The 14,085-nt window shown below is 42.7% G+C and overlaps 1 protein-coding gene across 1 annotated transcript in view; it reads right to left on the bottom strand.

Annotated features, from left to right (window-relative positions):
- Positions 1-14,085, bottom strand: part of kcnt2b (potassium sodium-activated channel subfamily T member 2b) — a 36,862-nt gene that overhangs the window by 10,235 nt on the left and 12,542 nt on the right. Inside the window, 13 exon segments of the mRNA XM_034088535.2 lie at positions 517-573; positions 712-820; positions 4,097-4,205; positions 5,036-5,099; positions 5,612-5,748; positions 6,138-6,302; positions 10,936-11,116; positions 11,699-11,793; positions 12,206-12,289; positions 12,473-12,520; positions 12,523-12,549; positions 13,464-13,523; positions 13,925-13,973. Coding sequence (XP_033944426.1) covers positions 517-573; positions 712-820; positions 4,097-4,205; positions 5,036-5,099; positions 5,612-5,748; positions 6,138-6,302; positions 10,936-11,116; positions 11,699-11,793; positions 12,206-12,289; positions 12,473-12,520; positions 12,523-12,549; positions 13,464-13,523; positions 13,925-13,973 — 1,185 coding nt within the window.

The following is a 14,085-nucleotide window of genomic DNA, read 5'->3' as shown; positions in this document are numbered from 1 at the left end:
TACAAAAATATAATTTGTTTATCAATTACTCATCAAGGTTTTACCTTGACTATCTTGATGAAAGAAGTAAATTACCAAAACATTTCTTTTGCATATTCAATGTAAAACCCACTGAGTTATTGAAATACAAATGGTGTTTAAATATTTTAAACTAGTACCATCATAATCACTTGTTCCGCTATCACCCCATAATGATACAAATAAATTAAGTAAAACCTTGTGTATTGAGCAATTTGCCCCTGATCACATTGTGATTTTTTGTGCAGGATTCAAGCATTAAACTGTAACCTATAAGAAAAAGTCAAAATACAACTAAATGTTTCTTAAACACAATTAACCTCCACGAAGTAAATCTCCTCATGGAATAACAAAAGACAATGTGCGGGGAAGCGTCCTTGGGTTTCGTGAAAGGCGCTATATAAATTGAAATCATTATTATTATTATTATTATTATTATTATTAAATCTATGGAAGTGGACAGATGATTGGGGTGAATACAGATCAGATGAATCCTACCTGTTGAGGGCTTGAAAGGCTCCGGCACGCTGCTTGAAGACCTCTTGGGGAGCCATTCTGGAAAGCAAACACCAAAGTTGAGTGACATTGAGGAGACAATAAGCAGCTCAGTTCTGTTCACTGTATCTACTGCATATTTTACTGTCAAGTTAACAAAAAAAGAGGGATCGGGAGTCAGAAAGCAAGGGAACTTACTGTCCTCTGGAGGAGTGGATCAATAGAGTGATGAGTGTTGATGTACCAGGACACACGCAGTTTAAAGCCAGCATGGCGTACTTAAACTCTTCTTCACACACCACATGATCTGCAGAGACAGGAAACAAAAAGGGAAATGTATCGGAGGTCGGAAAATACAACCCTCACACTCTACTTCCATGATAGTTTCAACTCTGAGTCCAACAACGCTGCCTTGAATACAACTGGCTGCTCAAATAAAGACATCCCTAGCATTTGTAAGTGTGTTCTTGATCCGGTGATATTTAGCTTTGCAAATTTCCGTTTTATCTGCGGATGTTATACATCTCTGGAGATTATGCTTCCACCCTTCTCAAGAGAGTGAACTAAATGTCATCTTTAGCTCTAAGAAGATCTCATCTATTATGTTTTATTTCCACCAGGCATAAACCGAGGCTAGGGGGACCATGTATTTGGGCTGTGTGTGCATGTCTGTCTGTAGCGTATCTTGCATACTCTTGGAGCCAGCGGTCTTATATATCTGTGCTCTGTTTGCTCAAGAACCTCTCTCAGCTATTCACTCATTTCAGAAAACATATTTGAGTGTTTTATGTCATCACTGTCTGCTGATTCTTCACTCCTTTAATCGGTTCGGGAGGGGAGAGGGAGAACCAGAGCGTGGCTGAGTGCAATAGTTTCAAAAAGTGAATTGGTTCAAATCTAAAGTGTTCCCAAGCGTGTTGCCTCTAAATTGATTGTTTCAATAAAAAATGAAAGACATATAAATGTGTTCTGATATAAAACAAGAGACAGCAGCTCATTTGCACATGGCATTTCGACTTTGTGAACGTTTATTTATCATAATTGTTGTTCTGGTTATATTCCCTCGTATTTAATCACTAGCTCAAACACACTTAACAGTGACACATGTTTTTGGAAAGAACATCCTGGTTATTCCCAACTGTGAACAGTACAATGTGTAAATAGGGCTGAAGAGTACCACTTAAAGACAAAAGCACAAACAATCAAACAATATATTTGATGTTAAATGAAACTTAGAACAAATGAGTCAAGCAGACAGCAGCTGTGTCATCATCCTCAGCTGCTTGTTTACTCCCATGGGATCTTCTTAATGTTACTGTTGTGGCGCAGCGCTCAGTTTTTGGGGATTAGATAGAAGAACAAGCACAAGCCAGTGATTTAGTGTCAGCCTTAAACCCCCTTTCAATCACATCATCCAAGACTAAACGCCTGTGAGCAAACCAAACCAAACGGAACAAACACAGATGACACTCCAGTCGTTTACCTGTTGCCGCACAGCCTCCTCTATGAAAGGAAAAACCAATAGAGCGATTCATGTTTGTAGTGAGCCAATCAGCATGTCGGGCACAGCGAGCTCCCATTTGCCCTGATGGGTCATCCTTGATTGCATTTTCTTTGCTTCCTTGTTTACCAACAATGTTTAGCTGGGTCAGAAAAGCAAATGATGTGCCTTTCATTAATAAATAATTGCTGAAGAACGTCGGAGCCTGACATGAAGCATGAAACTCAATCAGCTGCCAGCCGGAGAAACCGGAGAGCCCGATGACATGTAAATGCAATTTTTTGTTGTGTGCCCGAATCTGAGCAGGTGAGAGACAATTACACCTGCTGATTGTGGATCTTCTGCTGAAGTACCAATGTGCCTTTGGTTCAGAACAGGACATCATAATGCAGCTCACACACAAAGCTTTTCAGATTGTGAGAAAGCAGCTTATACAGACCAATGGGCATCTCTAAGCGTGCAAAGAAATCGATGTCTCATCTTTGAGGCAACAGTGTTCATTATTGTCACGCACATTCCAATCTCTAGGTCTGCTACCTATACACACATCTCTAACTCACAAAGCGCACACACAGTCACACACAAAATTTAGTCTTTTCTGCAATTTCCAATTTTCAACATCCCTCGTGTGTTTCTGTTAACCACTGTGATGCCTTCACTTCCCATCTTCTCCTCTGCTTAATGTTCAACGCCGCCCAGCATCCCATCCTCTATCCTTCAGATACCAGGACCCAGACCAGGAGAGAAACCAATTACAGAGCTCGACATACTGTGCACACACACACCCACACACTCACATACATCCACAAGGTTTTATTATACCCTCTTCAGAATCGCTTTCACAGACTGGTGTTAAAGGTGTGAGAAGATAAGGGTGGACATGCAGATGTTGGCCATTACAACTTGACCACAGGTCCAGTGGTTAAGTTAATTAATTCAGTTAGCTGTTATTGTTTGTATGTTGTTGAACACGATGCCTGCTGCTGCAATAAGCCCACTTCAGGAGGGCAACAGGCTATTGTCATTCAGAACATAAACCGGGGAGACAATCGATTAACACCGCACCCCATTTTTTATGGTTACTCAAACGCCTCAGGGTTTCCTGCCCGGCTGCAGCGGTCTCCCAATCTTTCCCATTGAACGTTGAGCTGTTATTAAACCATTCTTGTGGATCAAATTAAATGTTTTTCCCTGGCTCATTAATGCCTCCCACACTAGCACTTCGCGGGTATATTCCAAGTGGTGTCAAAACATGGCATCCGTCTTAAAGTTATGTTCTAGTGACTACTTACATACTCGCTCCCAGAGTTTACTGATATGACTTCAGGCTTAAGGTCAGTTGATTATAAACATTAGGTTTTGTGGTCTTAAAAGGAGTTACTTTTAACAGTCATGTATGGAATTTATCATCAGCACTGAAAGGCTGTTGGGGGGCCACAAGGAGATGACTATTGACTATTTCATTAAAAAACACAATATTTCAAAATTCCTGCCCGACTTAACACATAAGCCTCAGTCTGGCTCTGTCAGTCAAGTGTGTAAAACAGCACTGCAGAGGCAAAGGAGGACTTCCTACGGGGAGAGCTCATCTGCCAGGTTAGCACAACAGCAGAACTCCCCCAAATAAGGGGATTATCTTGGGCCGGGGAAGCAAAATGAAACGTTAATCATTGATAGAGACAGCTGGGAAGAGGGCGTCAAGCTAGAATTGGGTTCTCTCGGACTGTAGGCAGAGAGAGAGGACACAGTGAGAGAGTTTGGTTTCTTCTACGTGCCTTCAGATGATTGAATGGCTTCTTCTGTTGAGCAAGGGGGGGAAATGCAGCTGACAAACTCAGGCAGAAAAGAGGACATGACTAAATAAAGGAGGACACAGGACAACTTAGTTTCCAATGTTAACCTAATCACCCTTCTTTTAAAACACACAAAGTGAGCAAAAGCACCTGTTGAACTGGGACAGGACCCATTTGAGCATATGCATTATAATGCATTGAAATAGCAGTAGTTGAATCCAAACAAGAATGCACACACTTTAAGCAAAGGAGTCACTGTCAGTGTTTGATTTCACACTCATGTGCCCACCTGCAAATTTGACGTGGAACTTGTTCTCCGGCTTGAGAATCTGGACGTACAAGGGGCAATTGGGAGCGAAGTCTTTCACCGCCCAGGCTCGGAGGATGGTCTGATGATCCTGAGAAAATGGGGATTGAGATGGATGGAGTGAAAAGTTGCGAGAGAAAGAGGAAAAGGGCAACGGAGAGTTAAAGAGTGGTAAACACACACAACTAACAGCATCGGATTCTTCCTAAAACACTGACTTCACAGAGCAACTCAACGGCCATTGTCAGATTTCAAAGTAATGCTATTCTAACATCTTCCTACAAAGAAGTGTTCAAGAATAGTGGCAAGCCCATAAAGAGTGAACTGAGTAACACTGGCCAGGATATAATTGTTGAGAATGTGTGAGGCTGTACTCTGTTATCTGAAAAGATAACGCTATCATGCTCAAAGGGACAAGGATAACAAGCTAATGTGTCTCTATGTCAACCATAGTCACATGCTGACAGTAATTACAACGTTTTCAAGGTTCTGAAGAATGGACACCTACTGTGGGTACAAGAAACAAAAATAAGGGGTCTCCAAAGGTATTACAATTCAGCGGCCAAATTATTCAGTGTACCAGGGTGTTAATTAAACCGTGTGATTAACTCACTATCATGGCAAGTAGTGTCGTGTAACATTGCACCTATAGATGTTTTTCACATGCATAGTGTGTATAGTTATTTAGTGTCAAGCCTGTGTTTCCTTTACTCTCTGTTTCAGTCATTTTCACTGCAATAATCTTTTGGTAGAAAGCACCCAATGCAGTGGACTAAATCCAGTTCTTATCAAAGCTGCTTTAATGCGTAATTTTTTTTCCTTCTAATTTTATTTTAAGGCTTTTCTCAGGCAAGCAGCCCTACTATGGAAATGTTACATATGGGGAGTGATGGCAATACAGAGAAGCAGTGAGAAACGTACAGCAGCAATGCGGTCCACTTCAAACCGGTTGCTGAGGATAAAGCAGGCTTCAGCGTCGTCCATCCTGCAGGCAGTTAGAAAAGCATGTAGCCATGGGAGCGAGAGACATAGATAAATAGAGAGAAAGATAGAGAGAATTAGGGAAGCGTTGAGGAAAGAAGACATGGGAAGGAGGGAGTTGTCATGTTGTTGAGGGAGAGGACAAAAGAGAAAAAAGCAGGACAAAAGAACAACAAACAATCCAATCGATCTTTCAAGCCCACGCTATTTAGGGTTGAGATGGAAGGAGGCAAGAAAACAGGGAGAGTCAAAAAACTAAACAATGTATTTTAGTCTTTCCCTATCACAAAGGTTCTGCTGCTGTATTACAAAAAGCCAGGAGGTAAACAATAAGCATTAGAACTCCAACTGTAATTAAAGCTATTATTATAAGGCTGTAGGCAATTAAGGCATTAATTATAAGCTCAAGCGTCTAAAAGTGGGGCCTTTTATTTCAAGGTAACAGGTCTGTTCTGGGGTTATTCAGTGCTTGTATTATTTGTCGTGATTGTTGTTGTTTTTGTCGCAGTATCTCACTTGGCCCTCATCAGGTCTTGGTCTTTGAGGGCAGAACCCTGCAGGTAGATGACTCTCTGGGCCCACAGAGGGACATGGAGGACCCTCCTGACCTGGACATCCATCTCTGCTGGACACAGGATCACCACATAGTAGTCCTACAAACACACAAAGAGGGGTTTAACCAACAGCTCACTTAATACTGAACTACGATTGGCTGCCAAACTAATTGTGATGTATAAATCATGCGACCACATCCCATGTGAGATCTCCCACTTCGGCAGATTCATGTCAAACTTAATTAAATAACAATATGCAAAACACATTTTAAAGGGAGACGTTAACCATCACCTGCACCTCCTAATGGATACACATGAATGCAAAGTCGTGAAAACATCTGCTACATCATGAATAATACAGCATTTTGATTGTTGTTTTCGCTAAATGAAACATCTCCTTTAACCTCAGCTGTCTAGCCAACTGTAGACGATGACAGACAACAATCGCAAAACCCTTTTTGTTTTGGCTTAAAACCGTTTTGAGAGACCTGTAATCGGGGGTGAGCGAAGAACTCATTGAGGAAGTCCATGAGGAGGTCGATTTTGAGGCAGCTGACACACAGCACCACGTGTTTCTCCGTCTGCGCCCTGTAGCGGCTGTAGTTCCCCCCGGACTTCTGCCGCTCCATCCACAGAAAGGCCAGCTGCTCGAACTACATTCAGAATGACATCAATCACATTCAACAGAGGGACATTGGATTAGGTTTGCTGGAATACAGGGAGGAGCCAGGTGGTTTAGGAAAAGAAAACAATGCCTTACAGAGAGTGTGTTTTGGTTTAATTAGGGACAGTGTTGGGGGAATTAAGAAAAGATGAGATTTGGTTAAGGATGGGGGCTGAATGAAACATGACAGCAGCAACAGAGGAAAGTAAGTTACAGAAATACTAGTAAGCCTGAGGGAAACAATTGTGTGTGTGGAGAGGGCCAGGTAGGTGGGTATATAGATGATGGGACTTTTTCTTAAAGCTTTCCAATAAAAATCCCCAAATAATTCACAATAAGCACAACCGTTGTAACTTATTCACAGATGAATGTGCAGCATAAAAGCAATATCCTCCGACAGCAAGAACGAAATTGACAACAATTCTACACATTTGGGCTGATTTGTGATGTTATGATGAGGCCACCGTGATTTGATCAAGGACTGTCTCCAAACTGAGAGACAAGGAAATTACCTAAAGGGTTAGTAATTTATCTTATTTTCAAATCAATATCCTTTCTCAACACACTCTCACTCCCTAAGCGTCCAATAGCGACGTTTGGTCAGTGTCCGTGGCGTCCAATTGTGACGCTCCTAGGCTCCTTCAGCGTCATAAAGAGACGCAAATAGCTTTCAACTGATTGCAATGTATTCCCATCTGCGTCGGGATTTGACGCTCATGGAAGCACGGCATTCGTTTATGTCGGCTGCCCTTAAAGGTAATGTGAGCGTCCATTCCCAGGAGTAAAGGATGGCAGAAGACACTACACTACCCAGAATCCCCAGCTATCGTTTGGACTACACCATGTGCTCCTGACAAACCCCGTGATAGTCCTCAAGCTCTGCGATTGGAGAGTGTGCTCCGAGGGTTAAGCCAGCCTCGAACAGCACTTGAAATGGGATGGAACCACGGCAGACTGTCCAAAACTGGATTTGAACGGGTCCACCGCGTCCCCCCTCCCCCACCCCGTCCCCAGAAATACACATGCTGGCTATACTGTTTCGCAACATGTTCTCTATGGCACGTCTCTACTGGGAGTTGTAGTTTTAAAAGACGTTTTCGTATTTCCCATAATAAGAAGTTGCCAGTATTAAACTGTGTACATCCCTGGAGGTTTAGGGGAAAGGAAACACTCACATTTAAAACATATAATTAATAAATGGGTGAAAATTGCTTGTGCCCATTATGGGCAGTATTACTATATATACCCACATGCCAGCTAAAGTCAGAAGAGCTTTATTTAACAGCTGGTCTTATGTGTGTGACCCCTGTGATAACATTACATTACATTAATTGATAAGCCTGAAACATGCACTTGTCAAGGTTCAGAGGCACATTTTGCAAATATGGCAGTAGCCATCGATCAGCTTAAGATAAGATATACTGTATTGATCCCAAGTTGGAACATTTGCGTTACATCAGCATGTGTAACAGTTAAATATGCAGTTGTGTTTATTTGAAAATCATTTAGTATAATCACATAAATTCTGTGTTTTATATTCAACAATTCTGTGTTCTTTATTTATTGATTGTTCAATACCTGACAAGGCCGGAGATGAAATATCTACATACATCTATAAGAGTATAATACATTATGTATAATATCAGTTACAATAAGTGCTTCAACATAGTTAACATTGCTGGAGGTATGCACAAATATTGATAGATGTCTTGTAATGCACTATTGAGGAACCTGCAACCCAAGTTTTTCATTCAGTGCAGAACTACACCACAGTTGTGTAGGCCTATTATGATATGTCAATAAACCTTAGAAAATCTTGAAATCTTGAAAGGGATGTGCAAAATAGTCATTACATACAGTCTTTAATTAACAATTAATAGAGAATAACGAGTAATGAATACTTTATAGGGATCGTATTAATATCTAATAATAAAAATATTGAAATTCAATAACATGCTTTAACCACCAGGTGTCCCTTTATATCAACTGTGCACCTTTATGGTGTAAATACAGCCTATCTACCAATTGGATCAAATATAAAAGTGAGCCGAATTAGTGTTGATACTGCAAGGAGACGCATTGTGTGAAAAGAAATGTAAGATGTTGTTTAATGGCTGATATATTTATGATCCACGTCACGTTTTCAGTTCCTCATGTTTGTCTTCTCATCAGGGCTCTATAAATACAGAACTACGGCAGATATGTAATATGTAATGCAGCCGAACCGTGTATTACAATGCCGTTATGTGATGACTTTCAAAGAGAAACGCAAGCACACTCGGAATAAGGTATTATTATTATTTCGGTCTGTTTCCGGTATTTGTTAATGACGGTGTGCTCTGAGATGTGAGACTGGAATTGCACAGGGGGGAAATAACGTAGGCTATCTTTAGATGCGGATTTTGTTAAACTAATATGTTTAGGCTGTGGACCAACACTATACATTGACGGGGAAGGGGGTAGCAATAAAGATAACACCATTAAACAGTTACACAACATAACAGAAATAATATCGATAGCAGCGTCCCTAGCAACCACCTTGGTAACAATGAAAACGTCGCGATTTCCTGAAGTAATCTTCGTAATAACTAGCAAACTAAAGATCATGTACATCCACTGCACACATAATCTGAAATAACAACTCATATTTCTCGCATCAAATGACATCAAAACGCATTTTAATGGCCAAACTAACTTTAAAATAGGCATTTTACACCTAGAATAAAACGAAGTTCGGCCATGTTTTCTTTTTCTGCAGGGAGACATTTGAAGATCACGTGACATAGACGCCAGCCATAAACGGGGTTTGTCAAACAGAGCACATGGTGTAGGCCAAACGATAGCTGGGGATTCTGGGTAGTGTAGTGTCTTCTGCCATCCTTTACTCAGAAAACACATTTGTTTCTCCGAATCGAAGGGGAAAAATACAAAAGCGTTGTACACAATTTAAACCAATCAATGTTGTGTAATTAACAAGGATAATCTGGTGTTTTTTAGTCGATGAGTAGTGCAGATATCACTGTAAAATCAATCGACAGTAAGAGGAGTACTTACTTCCGGGTGTAAAATTCTCCGTTATCCAATGGGAATGGATGCTCACATTGCCTTTAAGGGCAGCCGGCATAAACGAATGCCGTGCTTCCATGAGCGTCAAATCCCGACGCAGATGGGAATACATTGCAATCAGTTGAAAGCTATTTGCGTCCCTTTATGACGCTGAAGGAGCCTAGGAGCGTCACAATTGGACGCCACGGACACTGACCAAACGTCGCTATTGGACGCTGAGGGAGTGAGAGTGTGTTGCCTTACTAGGCTCAACATTACACACACTTACAGGTCAAGAGGCACATTTCCTTTGGTGTGTGTTGGGCACAAACACCAATAGAGGCTCCCCTGTGCAGACAAGAGAGCGGTCATGGCAGGACTCGGACACACACACACACACACACACACACACACACACACACACACACACACACACACACACACACACACACACACACACACACACACACACACACACACACACACACACACACACACACACACACACACACACACACACACACACACACACACACACACACACACACACACACACACACACACACACACACACACACACACACACACACACAGCGTAGGGGTTGGAGTTGGGGCTTCGTGGGGGACTTGATGGGGGGGCTTCTAAATGTCAAAGGGTGTTTGTGGTTGAAAGATGGGGAGAGGGAGTAGGTAGGATGACACAGCATCAATGTTGGTGATTCACAGATTGTCGTTATGAGTCTGTTAACAAAAGTTTCTTCATGTTTGTGTCTTTTGTTATTGTGAAGGTTTTGGTTGTCAAGACATTTGCTAACACCCGGTCCCAGCTGATGGGAAAAACAAAACAGTGTGAGTTTGTCCAACAGCCATTATGCTGCGTAGGATGCAGCCCTCCACATACTGCTTATGTGACACGTTCAAAAACAGAAAAGCTATCAAAGACGTTTAGCGTCATCACCAAAGAAATCCAATTTGCAACAAATGAGGAATGTCAGTAGACCAAATCATTTGTGGATTGTTTCTCAGTATTATGTGAGTGTGGTTTCCCGCCCTCATCTGACTGCACACAGAGGAAAGACGTTCCATTAGCACCTCGACATCTTTTGGGAAGCAAGCAAGGAAGGAAGGAGGATACTCTTGCTGTTTCCAGAGTAAAAATAGTGCTGCAAATCTACGTAGGATGCAATGAGTCATCACGTAATTGTACAAGGGGGAAAAAAGGAGAATTATGAATCTTAGGAAAAAACAGATAAACATTTCCTGTAAACAGACTATACCAAAACAGCTTTTTTTGGTTTCAAAGCAATCCCATTCATTTTAGGCATGATTTAAATAATTCACTAAAACACATCAGACACATATTACTTGGAGGAAAGCCCAGCAGAGCCCGGCTGGCTGCTCCTAACGTTAAATTGAAATAAATATGAGATTGGATGAGGGCTTCTAAACTCATCAAATCACAACTTTCCTTGATCACTTTTTAAAAACCTACCTTTCAAAGCTTTGTGTGTTAACTTCCGAAACTCTTTTTAATCTACTGCCTGCGATGTGTTAGTGGTTATCACCCATGTTCTCACCTGGATGGGAAGCACAATGAGCGCCACGAAGATCATGATGACCACCAGGAGTTGTGAGGGCCAGATCTGGGGGGTGACATCTCCGAAGCCCACCGTGGAGAAGGTGACCACGCAGAAGTAGAGCGAGTCGAACAGGGTCAGGTTGTTGCCCGCTCGTTCCAGGTGTTGAATACCACAGATGCTGATGGAAGTTGGCAAGATGGAAAGAAATGAAGAAAGTGAAAAAAAAGGAAGTGAGTATTACTCAGACTTCACATGCTGGGTGAAGTAGGTTCCTGTGGAGAGCTGTCTTTCACACCTGTGTGTATGTGTGATTGTGGAGATGGGGGTGGATGCATGCTTCAGTGGCTTTGTGGGACACTGTATATGCATACTGCGCCTGCAATTTTGTTCTTTATGGGATAGATGAGTCAACTGTAAATGTCACCCCTGAAATAGTCAGAGAGCTTAATTCCTGCTGCTTGTAGCATCTTTTGGATTAGCAAGCTGTCACATCCTCCACTGCACTGAAGCATTTCAGAGCACTATCTCATCTTCACAGTTACCAAGTACCCTCCTTTTTATCTTTTATCTGGAAGAGGAGCATTTCTTTCCCTATATCATATTTTTTACCTCTCTTTCACGTCATTGTTTTGCCTCTCACCCCCTCCTTTCCTCACCCTGCCCACGGTCATGACAAAACCGACACTGTCTGTCAAACCCTGACCCTGTTTCTCCTAGTTGGCCCACTTTCAGCTGAGTGTCAGCTGGCGAGGGTACCCACCATGTGAACATGAGGCAGACCAGGGTGCTGATGAGTATCACCACCTGGTTAAACATGGCTGAGTGCGTCCGCTGGATCGCCCTGTGGAGATCATTCTGCAAAGAGATAGACACAGGTGTGAGCATGTGAACAGCCCATTGTTGCCCCAAGTGTGACATTATGATAAATATCAGTTTATGGCTAGTATGAAAAATACATAGAACTAATGAAGAAATATAAAATTGCACTAAAGCAGGAGATGAAAATGGCAAAGAGCAAAGAGGAAGACAGCATATTAAAAAATGGGAAGCAAGCTCAGACGACATTGGACAGCAGGGAATATGAGACACTTCTCCACCAAGCCCAGGGTGCAAGGTTAAATGTTTTTACGACTTATTTACCTTCATGGCAGAATGAGCTGGTGAGCTGTAATAGCACAGACAGAGAGGGCCAATCGCATGCCAACAAACAGAATATAACGGAGATTCAAGTAATGATGAACATTGAGAAGGGAGGTGCTTGACTCACTATCATGTTCTCCAGAGCGTGTTTTGCCAGCCAGCAGTTGAGAAATACAGGGATGAAGAGATTTCTGAAGGAGGGCAAAATCACCTGTCAAGAATGGAGAGTGTTAGTCTGCTTGGCTGTCTCCTCACGTTGTTTCATATGTTGCATACAGTCACTGAATAACAGGCAAAGGGAAGGGGTTGTGTGAGCATGAGCCTGGTGTGATATTATATAATAAATATATATGTGTTCCGCAGTGCTCGAGTGCGTTCGAGCATTTCCACTCACAGTGATCATGAAGGGGATGGCGCTGATCATCTCCAGAATGAAGGGGACACACGTAATACTTGCTCCCAAACGTTGCCCTGGAAACACAAACCACATACAAGGGGTCAGGAAACCCCATTGTCCCGGCGGCCTTCAGGAATAACCATATAACAGACCCCCATTGCGGTGAGTTGGAGGGAACAAATTGACCGCCATAGGATTGATCTCAATGTATGAGTGTTATATAACGCCCCTGCGTCGCTTTGAGATAAGAAGCAGCATTACTCAGTTTCCTCTTAACTGTTCAATTAAGATGTCAGACATGGCTTTTTGTATGCGTCTCCCACCTGCATATAATTGACCTAAATCTGATTAGTGTAGGTGGACAGGCGCAGGGTATGTCCACAGGAATCAGTCAGTGCTAAATGTTAAAGGGCTTCTAGCCTTCAGAGTAATCTGCAGAGTGAGCCCTTTATAGGCTTATACTGTCAGATACATCAAAAGCAGGGCAACCCGTTGATGGATCGGCCCCCTGCAACACAGGGGCCTCCCCTAAAGTCTCTCTGATGTGTCAATAACAGGCTGATGATAAGGGAGCCTCGACGCCCGCTGAGGGTCTTTCCAAATGCAAGGAGACGTGAGAAAACACACAGAGGAGTTCAGAGTGGACAAACTACACCCTCAGGCATTTTGCATGAATGTACGTCCCTGCACACACACGCACACGCGCGCACACACACACACACACACACACACACACACACACACACACACACACACACACACACACACGCGCGCGCACGCACACACACACACACACACACACACACACACACACACACACACACGCACGCGCGCACGCACACACACACACACACACACACACACACACACACACACACACACACACACACACACACACACACACACACACACACACACATGTACGTAGACATCAAAAGAACATCACAAAAGGCTTCTGATTGGATTTTGGGGGGCGTGAGTATCTCACCTTATAGCTGAGATACACGAGCAACATAGTTTCTGAAAAGCTGATGAAAGCCACAAGCACCTGCAAAAAGAGAGAGAGAGAGAGAGAGAGAGAGAGTTACAGAGAAAATGAGAGACGCTGACACAGAGAGGAGTTAGGGAGTGACCAGCGCAGAGAGAAATTAGGAGGCGCAGGGATGGAGGAGGAGAGCGTGGGTGGAAGCAGTAGGCTGGAAGATGATTGAGCTTCAGAGGGAACAGATTTAAGTGAAGCAAGAGACAGTCTGGTGTCTGAATGTGTATGCCTTCATTGTAAATATGTGTCAGGTTAGATTATATAATTTATTTAAGCCGGAATTGACATGCAGTGTGATGCCGACAAACCCATAAAAGGAACGCACAAAAGACGACCTGAAACCTGTGTTGGTGTGTTCATGCATTCAGACATTTGTGTAAACACCGATGTACGGAGGTCTATCTGACCTGCAGCGCCCACAGCGGTAGAGGTCGATCCACCCAGATGATCAGTTTCCTGCAGAGCGAAAGAAAGGGAAAGAACAGAGAAAATAGGAGAGAGGAATTGAGAAAAAAAGGGCCAAGAATATTTTATTAAAAAGGACAAAACTAATTATGTTCTGTAACAC

The sequence above is a fragment of the Pseudochaenichthys georgianus genome, chromosome 8 (genome assembly GCF_902827115.2).
Source record: "Pseudochaenichthys georgianus chromosome 8, fPseGeo1.2, whole genome shotgun sequence".
In the NCBI taxonomy this organism is placed as follows: Eukaryota; Metazoa; Chordata; class Actinopteri; order Perciformes; family Channichthyidae; genus Pseudochaenichthys; species Pseudochaenichthys georgianus.
The sequence above is the reverse complement of the archived record's forward strand: the minus strand, read 5'-3'. Positions and strand labels throughout refer to the sequence as shown.